At 42.4% G+C, this 18468-nt stretch overlaps 1 protein-coding gene across 4 annotated transcripts in view; it reads right to left on the reverse strand.

Moving 5' to 3' along the window:
- nbeal2 (neurobeachin-like 2) overlaps nt 1-18468 on the reverse strand; it is a 46477-nt gene that overhangs the window by 23731 nt on the left and 4278 nt on the right. For 2 of the 4 annotated variants that reach the window (XM_049584434.1, XM_049584433.1), the window contains exons 2-20: nt 12951-13039; nt 12576-12740; nt 11958-12039; nt 11479-11591; nt 11157-11239; nt 10022-10107; nt 9620-9923; nt 9370-9476; nt 8929-9015; nt 5205-5288; nt 4884-4982; nt 4077-4732; nt 3857-3989; nt 3410-3529; nt 2970-3300; nt 2657-2739; nt 2425-2517; nt 1983-2154; nt 646-779 (exon numbers count right to left, since the gene is read on the reverse strand). In XM_049584434.1, the coding sequence (XP_049440391.1) occupies nt 646-779; nt 1983-2154; nt 2425-2517; nt 2657-2739; nt 2970-3300; nt 3410-3529; nt 3857-3989; nt 4077-4732; nt 4884-4982; nt 5205-5288; nt 8929-9015; nt 9370-9476; nt 9620-9923; nt 10022-10107; nt 11157-11239; nt 11479-11591; nt 11958-12039; nt 12576-12740; nt 12951-13039 (3021 nt within the window). Of the gene's footprint in view, nt 1-645; nt 780-1982; nt 2155-2424; nt 2518-2656; nt 2740-2969; nt 3301-3409; nt 3530-3856; nt 3990-4076; nt 4733-4883; nt 4983-5204; nt 5289-8928; nt 9016-9369; nt 9477-9619; nt 9924-10021; nt 10108-11156; nt 11240-11478; nt 11592-11957; nt 12040-12575; nt 12741-12950; nt 13040-14266; nt 14443-18468 lie in introns of those variants that run through there. The other 2 variants (XM_049584435.1, XM_049584436.1) reach the window with 2 other exon arrangements.

The following is an 18468-nucleotide window of genomic DNA, read 5'->3' on the forward strand; positions in this document are numbered from 1 at the left end:
AACAGTCATCTATCACAAAACAATGACAGTTTGTCTTTGATGTGGCTCAGCATCAAATACAGAACATGTTGCAATCACTGTGTGCTTACAATATATACAGCTTGTCCTTAATTCCCACCATCATGTACTTTTATTCACAATGTACACCATCAGCAAATACCTAACAAGACGGGTAGTTATGCTTGCTTGAGACCCACTAAGCAGTTTAGAAACTGACATTAATCAGCAGAATATTACACCAAGAACTGAGAACAGGAGTGGGAACATTGTATCACAACTTGCTGTTGCTCCCATGTCTGTTAAATGATGTGTCATTGTTGGATTCTGTTTTAATCTACATATCATTTATCCTAGACCTCAATGCAACATTTCAAGCAACAGATTTTATAGCTGATATCTTTTGTTCTCAGTCAGAGAGACCACGCAATCTGGCAAACTCTGCATAAATTCCCCCCACACAAGCACGCGATACTGTCATTCTCAAAGGAGCACTGCTGTTTCAGCAACACCATACCCATTCATTACACAGCAATTACACAGGAGCACTACAATGGAAAAGGTCAAACATTCACTTTCAGATGCTAATCACTTCTTCTCGCAATTAGCTCCCACTTGCTGGCGCAAAGCGATGTGCATGGCACTTACTTTGCTGAGCATGGCTCCGATGATGCTCGGCCCATGACAGTGCAGCAGGCTCTCCTGATTGACAGTGTGATGACGAATCAGGTTTTTCACCATCAGCAGGAAGGCAGCGATGCTGTTTCTCTCTAGTCTGCCCTCTGAGAGAAAAAAATAGGGCAAAACAACTTTTAAGGCTTCCTGTGTTACCCACAGTCGTATTTATGCATTACCAAGCACTTTATTGACATTATCATGTCTCAGGATGAGTCACTGTGAGGGACCTTGTCTCACTTTTGTTGGACTGTTTGTTCCACTCATCTCTTTTTGGTAATTTTAGAATTCATGCAGACTAAGGCGCAATAGGCCAATGAACTCTTCAAGCAACTTTAATGACTCATGCTGATTCTGACATTTAACCTATTAGCATTGATTTCACAATCTTTGCTGTTTGTCTGTTGTTTATTATTGTATGTGCCTCTCATCTGACGGTCGAGCACATCCTGTTTGTCTCAGCATCATGCACCGTGCGCAGACTGACTCACTGCCATTCAAAACATCTTCACTGAAAATCACATTTAGCATTCAGCGCACTCAGCGTATCATTTCAGTTTGACAAAAGGAACTGGGAACAAAACACTGTTAGCCCTAAATATGCAGAATAAAATCTATTCATGAGAGTGAAATAAGTATATCACTCCTGGGAAGATGGTCTTTTCATAAAACTGGGCTGTCTGTGCAGTAGAGAGACGCAAATACTTTTGAAAGTGGGGCTATATGACCAGAGAAAACAGAGAAAAAGGGCTGTGGCATTCGCTTTTGCTCAAGAGATGGAAAACTCTGTGCCGGACCGGACCGCTAAACACTCCTGGTGGTGGCTGATGTCATGCGAGCTTGGCTGTTTTAACACAGGAAACAATATGGCAGCCAGCTAGGAACAATCAATCTCAAAATACAGTTAAAGATGAAGATAAAATATGTTTCTAAAAACATTAATGTTGAGAAATAGACAATGCAGTAACCAAATCTTGGGTTATATTTGATCAGCACCACCTTGTTTTACTTTCTGAGTTTGGTTTGAGTTTAAGAGACAGAGAGAGGCGGCTCTGTCTTGGTTCGCTTCTACTCTTTGTGTCTATGGTGGCAGGCATACAAACACACACTGTAGTTTGAGCAACAGCCTGAAAACAAGCGAAAATTTGATCTGAGAGATGAGCGGGGAGATCTGGGCGCTGGTGAGATGGAAGTAGGTTTACCATAGTTCATTTACACATAAGACCCACATTGTTCTAAAACAAAGCTGGCTGAATAATGGCAAAGTATCACTTTAAAGGTTGATTTACCAAAATCCAAAAAACTCTGACCTGCAGACTTGTTCAGCGGCAGCAGCATGGCAGCGGGGCCTCTGGGGGAGGTGAGTTCTGGTCCTAGGAGGTCTGAGATCTCCTGACTGCTGTTGTAAACCTGCTCAGCCTCACACACCTGCTCGAGCAGGGGCAGCAAAACCCCTATACCCCCCACCACGTTAACAACATCCTGCAGGAAAAACAAAACATTCATGCACGCAATGTTTTATAGCCTTCAACGTTAGTCCTATTTAGATCAAAACTCAAATAAACAAAGGGGGTCTGCCCAAAAAGGAAGCAGCACAACAGCCAAAAAAAAAAAAAAAAAAAAGTCAAGATAAGGTCATGAGCGGACACGTCATGACTGATATTTCACTTCTCACTTTGGTCACCGCAGTTAATTATGTGAATAATACAAAGGGAAGCATCACACTTACAGCTCAAAATGTTCATATCTAACCTTAATGTCCCAGTTCACAACCCTGTGTCCTGTGAGCCTGCCATCATACTGGTGATTGGGTGACAGATCCAGACATATCTGGCTCTTAAAGGCCTGAAGAAAACACATGCACACACGCAAACAAGAATATTTTGCTGGTGTTATTTAGAATTTACATAATAAAAGCAGCGTGAGATATAATGTTTATATATAGTGTAAAATATGCAAGTTTTCCTGAGTTTCGTTGCGTCACCTGTGGAGTGTAGTAGAGCAGAAGCTTACTGTTGAGATCAGATAACTCTCCCTCTGCTTTGAATAAGGACACGTGATTGGGGCCTGTGGCGGAGAGCAGAAACCAATGTAGGTCATAAAATATGCAAACATTACTTGGGGTAAATGAGAGGAGAAAAAAAAACACTCTGAAGTATTCTGTGATTTTCTTTGCTGCTGGTTTCCGGTACATTTGATTGTCTGGTAAACTCTGGAAGACTTAAATGCTGAAAAAAAGTAAAATGGTGAATGTGTGCAACAGGATTTGCATAACAGCAGAGCGTAACCTCCTGTACCTGCAGCGTGCAGAGCTCTCGTCTGTGTCTGCTGCAGAGCCTCGTGGCAGATAAAGGCGGTTCCCAGGAGCCCATCTAGAGACGTGGGTGTTCCCCACTCTGTATCCTGCAGCCCTGCTGGGATGGTGTGCACTAGGGAGTCTCCCGAAGACCCCCAGCGGCCTCCTGCAAAGGTGGCTGGGAAGGACTGGGAACGGATGAGGGAGGGGCCGTGGGCGGGGAAGGCAAACTCAGGCGATGGGCTTGAGCATGACGACGTTGGCAAGTTGGGGGAGGTGGTGGTGGTAGTGGTCCGGTGGCCTGCAGATCCGATGCAGCAGGAGGTAAAAGGCTTCAGGTTCAGGTGGGGGAGGAAAAGAGGATGTTAGATTAATAAAGAGGAACTTCTCAGTAACAGTATGTCCACAGCTACAGTTACATTTGATACTAGTTTCAGTTACCTCACTAAAAGATGGAAAGCGAAGCTGCACAGTTTTACGCTGTTCTCCATCGATGTAGACAGTGACCAGGTTCTGACCAAAAGGACGTCGGCCTGGGATGTGGACTATTGCCACTGAATGCTGCAATGAGTGCAACATGAAAGAGCACACACATTTCTACTGGTGACAACACTGAAAATACACTTTTTTGAATTAAGAAACTGGAACAACAAAGCCTCACAGTCCCAGCTGACAGCTTTAATTTAACCATATTGATAGACCTCCTCAGGAGGTACACTCTTCAATTTCTTACACTAATTATGCTCCAAGGTTACAGGCCCAGACAATGCCACTTTGAAAAATGATGTGTGATTTTCTCCTTGATCAAATCTATTTTTATTTGGGACAGGCTAAATGAGAACAAATGTTGACCAAAATGCTGGCTGCACTATGTGGGTTCACACTCACCCAGCATGAGTCAGCTAGTGGGTACTCTGGTAGCGCAACAGCCATGTAGTCTTTCTTAGTGCAAACAGCCACCACCAGCACACCCTCCATGGTGAAGAAGGCCTCCAGCCCAGTTCCACTTGCTGTGAAGAAACTACAAAAGAAAACACATTCTGTCAAAAACAATGAAACCATACATAAAAAGGCTGCTATTCTACTTCTCGCCAATGTGTCTCTCTACCTGTAGAGCTGCTTCCTGCGGGGTCCTTTTCCCATGTCATGCTGAGCCCCGGTGCCAGAGTTGGCAGGAGGCTTACGGTTGTTGGAGAACTCAGAGTGACACGAGGGGAACTCCATGTTAAGGCAAAGCCAAGCATGAAAGGCGAACCCACTGCCTGGCCAGCGCTGGACTGTGGGCACCATAATACCAGCCATGGGGGGCGTGAGATCAAAGTACTGCAAGGCACTGTCCTGGCCCTCTCTGGCCGCCATGGCTGAGAGCACTTGGATGATACGAGCGCAGTATGGGTGCATCTTCCCTACCACTGCGCCACTGTCCTGATCCACCCTAAGCAGTCTGAGCAGGCTCTTCAGCTCCTCTGGTCGCAGACACAGGGAGCCAAGGTCCTGCAAGAGGCCCAGCAGAGCGTCTGCACACTGCCTGTCCAGACTCTGGGGCTGTGAGAGCACCTGCAGCAGAGCCCCCACCATGCCTGCCTCCACAGCCACGGTGCGACAGGATAAGGAGCCACCACAGACGGTGGCCAGCCACTGGGCCACCAGCAGCTGAAGGTCTCTCTGGCCCGACAGATCAGGCAGCCACTGCAGGAGCAGCAGCAGAGGCTGGTCGTTACTAATGCCAAGGTGATGAGCATGGGCATGCTCACCCTCCACTGCCTGAAGACAGAGAGAGACACGAAAGATATAGACGTGGACAATATTCTGTTAACCAGCGACAGAATTTAAATAGCAACAAGGTCATCAATAAGAGCTAATTGACTTTTACTGTCTGCACTCAGTGGGGATAACAAGGAAATGTGTGTCTCACCATGTTCATCAGCTCCTGCAGAAGCCTTTTGGTGGGTTGACCTTGACTCTTCAGCACATCAAACAGCTGGGAGTAGCCAATCCTCTCCTTGAAAACCTCCTGAGAGGGAAGGAGACAGAAATAGGCTTGAGAAAGCTGCTCCACAGGGGATAACTCGCTGGCACACTTCCATACATTGGAAGGGAATACAATGAGATTTCTTGATCTTTCCTTAACGGAAGAAAGCTTTCCTCATCAGGCAAGTTTTGCTGGAATTACAGGCATCATAGTGTTATGTGCTTTATACATGTGCAGAACTGTGAGGGTCACAAAGGGTCTTACCTTAGCAGAGGGTGAGTTGCTCATTATAGCTGTGAGGACTCCTAAGGCATGAACTGTAATACTGTCCGGTCCTTTCTCCAAAACCTACATCAAAATAATGATTGTGTTAAAATAATGCTGATTGTGGCATTGCAGACCTACAATGTGCATCATCATGTGTTGACACCACGAAGTGAACATTCCCACCACACATGACCAAAAAAGAAAACAAATCCTGAGGAAATCTTTCACCAAATAAATGATTATCTGTAAAGCGCAAGGGGAAGTACAGCCCATTTCTTTTTTCCACACCGCAATTATTGGAGCAGACTGGGTCAAAGTAAGTGCACTTCTGCACCAGTCACTAAACAATCGCCTCTTTGTTAATTACTGATAGATCCCAGCATGCAAAAACCAAAGCCAACCGGCAAAAGAAAAAAAAAAAAAAAGACTCTGGCAATGCCCAATTATTGGTGGAAATTAGGCAACATCAAAACCTCAGAACACGAGCCACAAGCACAACCGGTCACACGACAGAGCAGCCAAAATATGAAGAGAAGAAGGAAAGACATGCATTTAAGAAACGACCATTTCATGCACCATGAAAAACAGCATGCTCTGCTTGCCTAGTGTTGTCAACAGGGAATTCAGCCTCCAATTATGAATGTGATATAAAACAATACTCCCACACAAAAGCAAAGATTAATCCTCTCTCTGATCATCTGAATATTAAAGAGGACCTATTGCCTATTATGCTTTTCCGTAATGTTATTTTGTGTCTTATAGTGTTACAATGTTGGATATTCATATTAAATGTGGCTTAAGTTTCAATTATATGAGGTAAACATATAGAAGTAATCCCTATGAGCAAAAACCTCAGGCTTGGGACTGTTTTGTATTCTCTGTTTTCATTTCTTTTTACTCTGGCTACCTTTATAGTGTGCAGGATTTCTTATGGTCATCTGCTCCAGGTGTGTTTACAGTGTTTCACTCCTACATGAAGCTATATGCTAAAGTCAGGGAAACGTAAATTTGGTTGCCAGTGTTGTTAATTTTCCCTGATTTCGATTCTGATTCCTGCTGCAGCATGTCTTGTTGTATGCTTGTAAGCTTTAAATCGTGATTTTTCACAGCAGAAAGTGACGCTATTCTTCGTTACAGTCGTTCCCCGATTGCAACTAGGCTACACTGTACGTGCGTGTAGCTATGTGCTAACATAAGGGAAACATGTAAACTTTGTTGCTAATGTCGACCATTTCTCCTCAACTTCACATCATATTCCTGCTGGAACATGTCCAGTTTTGTTTAAAAACTTATATTGGTGATTTTTAAGGGTAAGAAGTGCTGCTATTCTTTGTTAGTCATTCCGCAGTGTCAGCTACACTGCTAACGTACATGTAGCTACATGCTAACATCAGGGAAACATGTAAATTTGGTTGCCACTGTTGTAAATTTTCCGCGATTTCAAATCTGATTCCTGCTGCAGCATGTTTTGTTGTATTAAGAAGCTTTAAATGATGATTTTACACAACAAAATGTGGCACTATTCTCCATTACATTCGTTCCACGGTTGCCACTACACTGCAAACGTACATATAGCTACATGCTAACGTCAGGGAAACATGTATATTTGGTAGCCAGAAATTTTCCCTGATTTCCAAACAGATTCTTTTTGGAGCATGTCTTGTTGTATTAAGAAGCTTTAAATGCTAATTTTTCACAGCAGAAAGTGACACTATTCTCCGTTACAGTTCTTCCACGATTGCAACTACACTGTTAACGTACATATAGCTACATGCTAACATCAGGGAAACATGTAAACTTTGTTGCTGATGTCTATCGTTTTCCCCAATTTCAGATCATATTCCTGCTGGAACATGTCCAGTTTTGTTTAAAAAACTTATATTGGTGATTTTTAAGGGTAAGAAGTGCTGCTATTCTTCGTTACAGTCATTCCCCAGCTTCAACTACCCTGCTAACGTACATATAGCTATATGCTAATGTCAGGGAAATGTAAATTTGGTTGCCACTGTTGTAAATTTTCCCTGATTTTGAATCTGATTCCTGCTGTAGCATGTTTTGTTGTATTAAGAAGCTTTAAATGCTAATTTTTCACAGCAGAAAGTGACACTATTCTCCATTACAGTTGTTCCACAGTTGCAACTACACTGTTAACGTACATATAGCTACATGCTAACATCAGGGAAACGTGTAAACTTTGTTGCTGATGTCTATTGTTTTCCCCGATTTCAGATCATATTCCTGCTGGAACATGTCCAGTTTTTGTTTAAAAACTTATTTTGGTGATTTTTAAGGGTAAGAAGTGCTGCTATTCTTAGTTACAGTCATTCCCCAGCTTCAACTACCCTGCGAACGTACTGTACATGTAGCTACATGCTAACATCAGGGAAACATGTAATCTTTGTTGCTAATGTCGATCATTTCTCCTCATCTTCAGATCATATTTCTGCTGGAACATGTCCAGTTTTTTTCAAAGTAAGACGTGCTGCTGTTACAGTCATTTCCCAGCTGCAATAGAGTGGTGCAGAAATGAGTCCTGAAACCTGGAATTGAGTTAGCATTTTAGCACTCCCAGTTTCCTCATCTCAAAGTCAGTGAGGTATGTGGTTAACAACAGAATTTCACAATTTGCTCTATGACATAGCATACGTCAGTAAATACCCCACTCATACATTTTTACGCCCTTATGTGTCTTCGAAAAGGTCATGGCTAAATAAGACTACAGAATGTCATCACACCAAACACGGCTTTACAGCTTAGTTGTTATGGTGACATTGAAGTCATGCACCAGTAGTGTGGTCCATTTATAGCCTCACATTAGCTTTTAACCTCTGGCAATTGCATTTACACTCAAAAAAAAACAACATAAAAATGGTGTTCAAAATCAAAAATACTTTATTGATCCCAGAGGGGAAATTGTGATAAAAAACACTATCAGGACAACTGCAACAAGCTGCATTCACGGTTGGCACACGTGCACCAATTCACTTTATCTTGTGAGATTATAAAGTTTTGTTCGCCACAAAGTTTATTTTCTGTGATAATCCAAGGTCTAATGAAAAATTCCCATTGGTTTTCTGACAAGGGAACCAGGGTGATGTTTATTTAGATGTTCACCTTCAAATTAACGTCATCCCTGCAGCACGATGACGCTGCAAAAGCGCTGAGATATGGAAGAACTGGAAACACTGACCAATCAGAGGAAACTGAGCTTTTTTGGTAGGGTGGCTTAAAGATTGTCACTAAAACGGAGAATCTCAGACATAATACAGGTGTTCCAGCACAGAAAGCATGAGGAAAATGATGGTTTGACCATTATAGCATATAAACATGTTCTGGTAGAAACCTTAAATACAAGTATGAGACTGAAACTGAGCATAATAGGTCCTCTTTAACTATTCAACATGCACTAACTAACGTGCATTAACTAGTCAAAGTTAACGCCAGCTTGTCCTTGAACGTGTTTCAAGTTGGATTTAAGTGGCCAAAAATAACCGTAAACTGTAAGCGGGTAATCCAGATGGACAGATATGACAGATTAAAAAGGGAACTCCAGACAGCAATTATCACATAGCCGTGCTACCTGCGTTATTTACAAATGAGTGTAAGCCAGACTTCCTGCCCAAAGCTTCCTGTTTAAATAGCTCAGAGCAGTTAACGAGTGGAGAGAAGGCTGAGTTTCCTGCTGACAGACCAATATCAACACCAAGTGGAGGGAAAGTACCTGGTCCACTTCGACCTCTGTGAGTAAACATGTAGTGAGGTCACACACAATCTCACGCTCCGGGCTACGCATGTTGCTCTGAAAGAGCTGCAGGATGTACACACACAGGCACACACACAACACAAAACACAGACAATTAGACCAAAAAAAAAGTCATCTGTTAGAGGTAATGGAGACAGGTTGATCCTGGTCTCCCTACAGCTGCAGAGGGACACGTGCTGTGGTGGGGAAACCTGGAAGAATATACATTTTTGTGACATTTCAAATGGAGCAAGCAGAAAAGGTTAGACAGCAGATATGACATCCTGGCAAATAAAAAGGAAATAGACATGACATAAATAAAGAAAGGGGACAGACTGATGGACGGGCCAACTGACAGAAGGACAGATACAGAGAGCTGACAGAGCAGACAGACACATTTTAGATGGACGGGGGTCTGACCTTGCTGTTCTGAACGAGCCTGAGGATGTGTTCAAAGCAGTTGTTGTTAAGGAACACAGCCTGCAGGACTGGTCTGTCAGAGCATTGCAGGATCTCAGGAACAGCAGCTAAAATTGACAACAGCGAGGATGTTCACAGTTGATCAGATCCAGGGAAAATCGATTAGTTGGCCGTCATACTGATTGAGAGAGATAAAAACAGAACTGCTTTACGCTCAGATAAACTTGAGACCTAGTGGACATGCTCTTACTTAGCATTTGGCTCTGGAGGGCGATAAGGCTTTCCTCCCAGCTCTGCCTCTCTTGCTCCTCACTGCTAAGCGGACGATTCCAGTTGAGGAGCTGGAAGTAGTCCTCCAGTATCGTCCTGATCTCCACCTGCCGCTCCGCAGGGCTGCTGGCGTGCAGGAGGTGGATCATAGCGGTCAGGCACTGCAGAGTCAGCCGTGGGAGTGCCGTGCTTTTGGGTTCAGGGGGGGTCCGGCAGCACCATGCTCGCAGAACAGAGAACAGGTCCTCAACAGACTGAGGAGTGATGGAGAGAAGGCCATTCTTCTGGAAAAAAATATATATGGACAAGGTGACTCCTCTGTAATCAGTGTTAAATTGCACTTGTAGTGTTTTCACAATAATCACTGATGAAGAGGACAGACCTTTCCGCCACTGATGGCGGCACCCTGGAGATGAACAATTCTGAGTGTGAGGAGCTCCGAGACCTGCTCGCTTTCCCGGAGACCTTCTGCGAACATGCATTCAAGCCAAGACACAAGGTTATGAAAGATCATACAAGTAGAAATCTCTACACACCTCACAATCTAGAGGACTACAATTCGATTGCAAAACAATAATCAATACATCTTCATGCACCTAAATGTATGATTCCTATATATGGTTTATTTTGTCTCACTGAGGTTGCTCACGCTCAGCCGTCCTTACCAAAACTCAAGAAGCAGCTAAGCTTAGAATGTAATCAGATTGCACATGATGCTCGTAACGTACAACCCAGCCTTAAAAATTATCATACAGGCGATTATAATGTTGAGAATTGGGTTTTAAATGTCCAATTATTGACTGTTCTGCATCGAGACATTGTCTTTTAAGAGCGAATTGCAGTGCATCTAAGAATCCATTTTTCCTCTACCCCTACAGATCAGTCCTCATTTAAACCACAATACAGAAAACATTTTCACAGTGCTGTCAAAATATCATGAAATTAAGTATTCATTTTTGTTTGTAATAATAAGAGGGTACATAAGGTACAATGGCTCAACAAAAACTTCCCCTGCAATGCCACCTCTGTCATCAGGGTTACGTGAAAAAGAAAAGCCAAAGCCATGCTAATTGGCTAGGTATTACACAATTAGCTCTTAACATTTCAAATTAAAGTAGCTATTACGGTATAATCCTCCTAAAATTTGGACATACGGAAATTTACCCAGGCCGAGATTTCCCACAAGGCTTATAGATCAGTGCTTGCTGATCAAATGGGCTTCTATAATTAGAAGTGCTCGGACTCTTGTGATTGAAACCTGATAATTAGAAGCTGAATAATTAAAGTTTTTAGCCAAAACCGAACACTCTGACTCTCTGGACTGACCAGTTATTTTCCACTATAAGGAAGGAATGATTTACTAGGAGATTTGGAGAAAACGAAAGGTCATGATTTTTCATGTCAAAGATGACAGATCTAAGCTGTGTTTACGCAGTGGTGGGAACAGTTTGATTCTTGTGGTATGTGAGGTCTGAAAGAGATCAGAGTGGTAGAGCAGACGAAAGGGAGTGTCTCACCATGGAAGAGAGCAGGCAGCTCCTCTGGCAAGGCCAGCGGGGAGAACTTATACTTGTTCCTCTCCAGCAAGCTCACCTCCTCCCTGCAACAAACAAAGCCTCGAGTCACCGCACTGACTCACATCACACCAAGTCAGTAAGGGACTGCTGCTAAGACTACTGGCACTAATGAGGCTTGACTTTAAGGCTTAGAGGCAACAAGACAGGGTGTTACACATCACAAAAGGTTGGGCAAGATATTTAATGCATATGTTTTTGGATCTTTGTGTGACTAAATTCCACCTCCCACACATTCACACAGAGTAAAGCAGCACACTCTCACCCTGCTAGGCGTCTCCTCCACGTCTGATAAGGGTCAAACAGACTTTCACAAAGCAGCAGTCCATACTGCACAACCATCTGCAGAGACGACTGCTTCCCTTGTCCCTTCTTAAGCTGTAAAACAAAAAAAGTTTGGACACACATTCATTTGTAACTCACCTTCAGCACAGATACACCTGTCTGTCTTTTAACACGTGACAAATACAACACATTCCTTTTCATTGAATAGAAGGTCAGCTACACGCCCACGTCTCTTTTTGAAGACTAAAATAGTTCTACTTCTGCGTGAGGATGTTACATACCGTAAAGAGAATACATTCTGTATAATCACTGTCTCTCTACTGTATATTTCTGCACAGGTTACAAGGGCACTAAATAATCTTTGCATGCATGATGTACCGAGCATGCAGTGGAGCCAAGCACCATCATAAATCACTGAAATCTGTCTCCTGTTTGAGCTACAGTTTATAGTGGTCTTACCTGGTCCAAACAGAAATTCAAAAGCTTGATGGTTTCAAAAACAAAACCAGGGGTCTTGTCTGGGTCGATGTTCTCCATATTCCTAGAAGTAAAGAGAAAGTTGTGCAACTGAGTGCTGAGAAAATACGCCTAATGCTTACCCAATATGGCCATCTTAGGTAAGGGAAAAAAATGAATGCACAGAATGTAAGGGACAACTTCCTGAAGCTAAGTTGCAGCCGCTTTGCACAATCTGCGTTGCAATATCTGGAAAAGCTGAAAAGCTGTAACTAAGCAGGTTCCCTTTATTGCCTCTTGTGTTATTGGTACAGACTTGATATATAATAAAGGAAAACAAGAAATCATAAGACAAAATCATATCATTTTGTACATAACATCAACTCAGGTACATTTTTATTTACTGAAAAAACAGTATTTAATATCTATTAACTGCCTGATATTACTTTATCCCTACAAATATGTCAAACAGCCTAATTTCTATCACTACAAGTAATACAACATCTTAGGGAAGAAATGATAAACGACCTGCGACTGGAGATTGCTTATTATCAAAGCAGCATGTGTTGCATGTTTACGATCATGAAGATGAAGCATACACACAGCAGGCTGGGGCCTCACCTGCAGACAATGATGAAGAACTTGATGAGGAGCAGGGGGTGAGGGGTGGTGCCGTTGGGCTCGGCGGCATCGGAGAGGTGCACTGCACTCTGCCATAGCTGGGTGCTGAGGAACACCAGGACCTCCCTGGGGAGCAAGGGCACCTCGGAGCTGCATTCCTCCAGCCTGGGAGATGAGAGAGGAGGATATGAAGAGATGTGGGAAGAGGAAGGATGGGAGGCAGTAGCAGAGAGGCAGAGAGGCAGAGGGCATCGTAACAGGGCCTGCGTTTACACTTAATATAAACATCGGAGGTCAGAGTTCATCCTGCTTTGGGGGATAGAAACCGGTGGGAGCTTCTGGATATGTAGTGTGGAAATAACTGTTGCTACTCACCTCCGAGGCTCCAGTGACTGCACATCGATGAGCCTCTCAAAGGACGCCACGAACGCCTCCAGCCACTGCTGCAGATAGCCCACATCTTTCTACAGGAGGGAGGAAAGAACACATGAGGCAAGAAAGTGGCCTCCACGCCTCCAGGCATATGCAGCATGCAGCATTAGTAAATAATAGTGTATGTGAAAAATGTGTACGGTTACACAAGAAACATCAATGAAATATATTCTTTGCTTGTGCTCACTTGCTGTGCTGCTACTCTAAAACGGTTGAGCGTTTAACTGTGACGAATTGTGGCTGAAAACATAGCACTGACTAAAACCTTATGACCTGTTTTTGTAACAGGATGTTGCAAAGAGATGTAACTCACAGAGAGGAACACATGAGCCAATTCTTTCCCTTTTCAAAACACGGAGGTGAAAAGAAACTAAATGTTCCTTTCTTTTATGTCCCTTATTGTCATAACTTCAAAACATTCGGGGAACTCAGTGTAGAGCAGCCAACATGGAAAAACAACTTCTCATTGCGTGCACGTATGCATTGAACTAGACATTCCTGCATCCTTATAGTAGCATTTAAGATTGTTTCAACTGTGCGAGGATGTTTACATACAAACAACCGTTATCACAGCTTTAATCAGCCTCTGCAGTGCAACATATCCTGCCACTCTCTTCACTTCAGTCTCATATAGACCAAATAATACAAATGTCACAGGTTCACCACAGAAATAAACTGAATTATTTTGATCTTTTTCAAAAATTTTACAAAATCCACACAGTCATTAAAAAGGCCTGTCAATTAAGACCCTATTCAGGGTCTTCCTGTGTTTCAAAATCAAATAACAAATACACAGTACATCTGGAAATGCCGCTTGTCTAGAAATGCACTGTGTGATTGAACATCCTGAACATTTTGATTAGCTGAGCGTGCACAAAGCTATTCATGCTGATGTTTGAGGCTGCTTCTGCAGAAGACATGGGAAGACATGAGTGTTTCAGACTGACTCATTGTACACAAATAACATAAAGTACAGCAAACAGCACATGGTATAACGATAAATCAGGTACTTCCCCTTTCCAACAGGCAAACAGGTCAAAAATTAGCAGTGTGCTGCAGATCATGTAGTTTACTTCACAAGCTGCACCGTGACAAAAACTTCAAGCACAGAGCTCCAACATACATGCTGCCACTGTAGCTCAATGTTTACTGCGTAGCTAATTGTCACACTTCCTCTAGAGAAATGGAAATCTAATGCATTTAACTCTGAAAACAACCACATTTCTTCTGAACACGCATTAATGTGAAATGTACATTACCAACTGGCATTGACTTATTTGCCAGTCCATCTCTCATTGTATGTGGCTGAGCAGGGTGCCAGGTTCTTGCGAACCCAGTCTCAAGATGAGCCCTCAGTGTAGTCTCCAGACAGCAGCTCAGAAGCTGCACACACCGCTCCACAACCAGCACCAGCGTCTGACTTGCTCCTCTCTGGTCTTCCACACGTCAAGCGAGCAACCAGGAAATGACATGTCACTTTAACCGAAGCTTATTTCCCTCATACTCTGCCTCCTCGTCAAACCCCTTCCTCTTTTGCTTCTACTGCTATAGCTGTGAGCAGATATGACAGAGGCCTTTAAAAAACTTCCCACAGTAACAATGAGGCACTGAAACTGTGTTTGTGCCTTTTTAACACAATAAAAAGGTGCTGCAGGAGAAACACTGAAATTCAGCTTCTCACTTGAAACGTGTCACTGACTGCGAGTGTGTCAATAGACTAAAACGTAGGGCTGTCTATTAGCAAGAACTTAATGATACGATATGTATCACAAAACAGGGGTTACGATTCAGTATATTGCGATATACTGTACACTGTATGCAAGGTAATAAATTGCAATTTTTTAGATCTAATTTTAGGAAAACTATAGTGCAAAGAACACACTGCCATATGCATTAAAAAAGTTTTAGCTTTACTATTTATTGTCCAATCTGAGCCAAGGAATTAACATTTACCTAAATCAGCATAAAAGTGCTTATAGGATACTTTGGGTAAACAAATTAAGAAAAAAAAACAAAACATAAACAATTAAAAATTTATATGGTATCACAAAACATAATTTCCCGGTACTCAAATGTATTGATACTTTCTTACAAACAATTAAAAGGTGACAAGCTGAAGCAATGAATGAGTCATAATATAGAGAATACTGTATTTAGCGTCTTTTATTTTATATTATTTAGCTTAGTTCATATGCCGTTATCGTGCCACTGTAACCTTTACATCATAGACTGCAAAAGTAATGGATGTAGCTATCGTGACATCACCCATTGGTTTGTGGACTCCTGTTTTGAACAAGCGGCAGCTGAAAAATGAAGCCAAAACAGGAGTGCCAAAATAGCAGTTCTTTGAACAGCCACTGGAGGCTGGCTCCAGAAGCCAGTCAATCACTATAGAACTCGTATTACTTCTGGCTCCAAAAAATAACAAGATGGCAACAGCTGAAATGCCGAACTCGAGGCTTGCAAACAAGCATCCACAAACCAATGGCTGATGTCATGGTAGCTACATCCATTATTTTTAGTCTATGGTTTTGAAGCCATGAGTTCAGCATTTCAGCCATTTTCCATCTTGTTTTTGGAGCCATTTTGGCACTGTGCAGGGGCAAAGGCTGGATCTGACTAAGAAGCCCAGGGCACTATCTGCAGACAGCCTGTCACTCAAAGCGGCTCACCCTTAATTATGTGTAACTTAAAGCCATAATAAAAGCTAAACGGGTGAGTCATATAAAAATTCACCCCAGTACAGTTGTCGTGAAGGGCAAACCATTTTTGTACCAAGCTTTAAACATGTTTAATTCTGCTGTAAAGTTTGGTAATTTAACATGGGATTCTATGGGTATTGAGTGGCTTCAGCCTCAAGTGGCCATTCAAATAACTGCAGTTTTTGGCATTTCCATGTTGGCTTCATTTTTCAGTCCTGGAGATTGCTGCTTGCTTTATGTACAAAATCTGACTGGCAAGCTATTGAAAAAAATAATAATGAAATGACGTCAATCATACTGTCTAAAATCTCTGCATGTACTCAGTGAAAACAGGAAACCTGACCGAACAACCTATTGTTTCATACCTCCAACATCTGGACAATCAGGTATTGGAGACTTGAGTAGGAGAGGCAAGGATGCTGAGACATATTTGTGACACCCCTTCTGCTTTGTTTTACTTTCCAATAAAAGATTTTGCACCTGAATGGCTGAATCATCACTTACATTACTCAGGACACCTACTTATTAGTGTTGATGATACCCTGCACAGGATTCGTCATCAATTCTAAATCTGTCTACTGGAACTCACAATGTGCAAGGACACACAATAATAGGGGCTGATTGAGCGACGCGATCTGGAATTAATGAGTTTATAACTCTGACGACAGCCTTCATTTTTACACTGAGGATGAGTAAATGTAGCAAGTAAGCTGTGCTTTCTAGTTTTATGGGAAAGTAAGTGTCATTTTTTTTCTATCCCCTGTTGAGTACAGATGCTTTGGCGTGTTGTTTAGTCCCCTCGAGCTGCAGGGTGTAACTGCAACAGCTAGATTTTTAGCATATAATAAAAAATTGAGATCACACAAAGGAAGTGGAAGCTCGTTTGCTAATAAAATAAAACCAGAGGAAACACATTAAGTTTATCTGGAGCGAAACCGCCTCAGACACCTGGTAGTGGTCTGTTTTATATCCACATCCGTGACCTAAAAATCATCCCTTACAAAATGATTACTGATCAACACCTCAGATGAGAAGAAATAAGAAATACACATCCTTTGCTTTCAACTTTTTTCCCTCAACATCGCCCGGAGCATTTAGCTCAAAGATTAGTTCGATAAAGACGCCGATAGAACAGATGTCACAAACCAACCATGAGGTACCAACCCCTATAAACCGTGTCATTTATCTCCGTTTTCTCTGCACATGGCCAAGCAGCTGTGCCGCTCTCTGCTGCTTGGCATTCTGCTTCGCTCCAGCTTCCTGCAAGTGAAAGCAAAGAGCACTTTGATTTTCCTGGTTGGCCCTTCTGTTGGTAAACAGGGGAGATCGAGGCACACGAGGGAATTCAATCGCAGGGCTCATAGGACGGTCATGGCCAGCTGCGGGGGTGGCTGTTGTTGTTGCATCTCTCATATTGACGTGAATCATAGCATGATCAGTGACTGAGACAAATATGTAGTGGGGTGACTGACGCCGTGGCGACAAAAGCCAGGAAATGTGACTTGTTTTGTCTTCAAGAGCAAGCAGAGGAGGTTGTTTCACAGCTGTGCGGATGGGTGGCAATCGGGTCGTCACTGTGGTCCAACGCTACCGCCACAAGCTTTAATTAGTCCCTCTAACAGTCTCTTCAGCTAATGATCACAAGATAATCACACACTATTTTCTCTGCCAGCCTGACATCACAGTGTATCCACACTGTTGGGATAGATGCTTCTTCTGTCCTCTCTTTCATCCAGAATTACAACATATAGAGACTCTGTAATTTACCTTATCTCAAGGCAGTGGACACTGTGTTGACCACATGAGCTCAGTATACATACATACATGTATCTAACTTAATTGTTTACTTAAAAATTGAGTAAAAACTCCCAAACAGCCCAAGCTGATGTCAAATTATCAAATTACTTTCACATAAAACAAAGGAAAAGAGCCATCTCTCACGAGTGAGAAGCTTTAACGAAGGATTGTTTGGCTTAACCATTATTTAATCGTCAAAATATTTACTTTGTTTTCTGTAAAAAAACATTTATAGTCTCAGTTCCTGAGTGTTATATGTTGACGCATGATGCCTTTGCAAAAACGACACCCTCTACTGGCTTATTCAAAAAATTAGACTTTACTGAACTGCAGTTAATCAAACTATCAGCAACTGAACTGTCAATTGAATAATGAACAGACTATTAATCAATTACTATTTTAAAGGTCTAGTGTGTAGATTTCAGGGAAATATATATTGGCACGAATTAAATATAATAAGTGTGTTTTCTTTAGTGTATTATCACCTGAAATTAAGTATTGTGTTTTTGTTACCTTACAATGAGCCACTTATATCTACATAGGGTGTGGGTCCTTGTCCACAGAGTCCGCCATGTTGCACCACCATGTTTCTACAGTAGCCCAAAACGGACACACCAAACACTCTATGGCTCTAGAGAGGGCCATTTCTGTTTTTGCATTTTCATGCTTTCTTGTTGGCCACTGTAGTTGGCAGCCCCTCCTCAACGAGCTGAATAGCAACAGAAAAACACTGATTTGCATGTGAAACTGCTTTATTCAGTGTTTTTACCTGTTTTAATCACCTGGTCAGTTTGTTTTAGAGAGGAACAGACCTCTCTGGATGATTTGGCTCATGGTAAAAACCTCCTGAGCAATGAACTCTCGGGGAATCCTAACTGAGAGTTGGCGCTTGGTAAACAGGAGATGTTCAGTTGATGGCAATCTGCAGTCCCAACTGCTAGATGCCGCTAAATCCTACGCAC

Source organism: Epinephelus fuscoguttatus, linkage group LG8 (assembly GCF_011397635.1).
Source record: "Epinephelus fuscoguttatus linkage group LG8, E.fuscoguttatus.final_Chr_v1".
Classification (NCBI taxonomy): Eukaryota; Metazoa; Chordata; class Actinopteri; order Perciformes; family Serranidae; genus Epinephelus; species Epinephelus fuscoguttatus.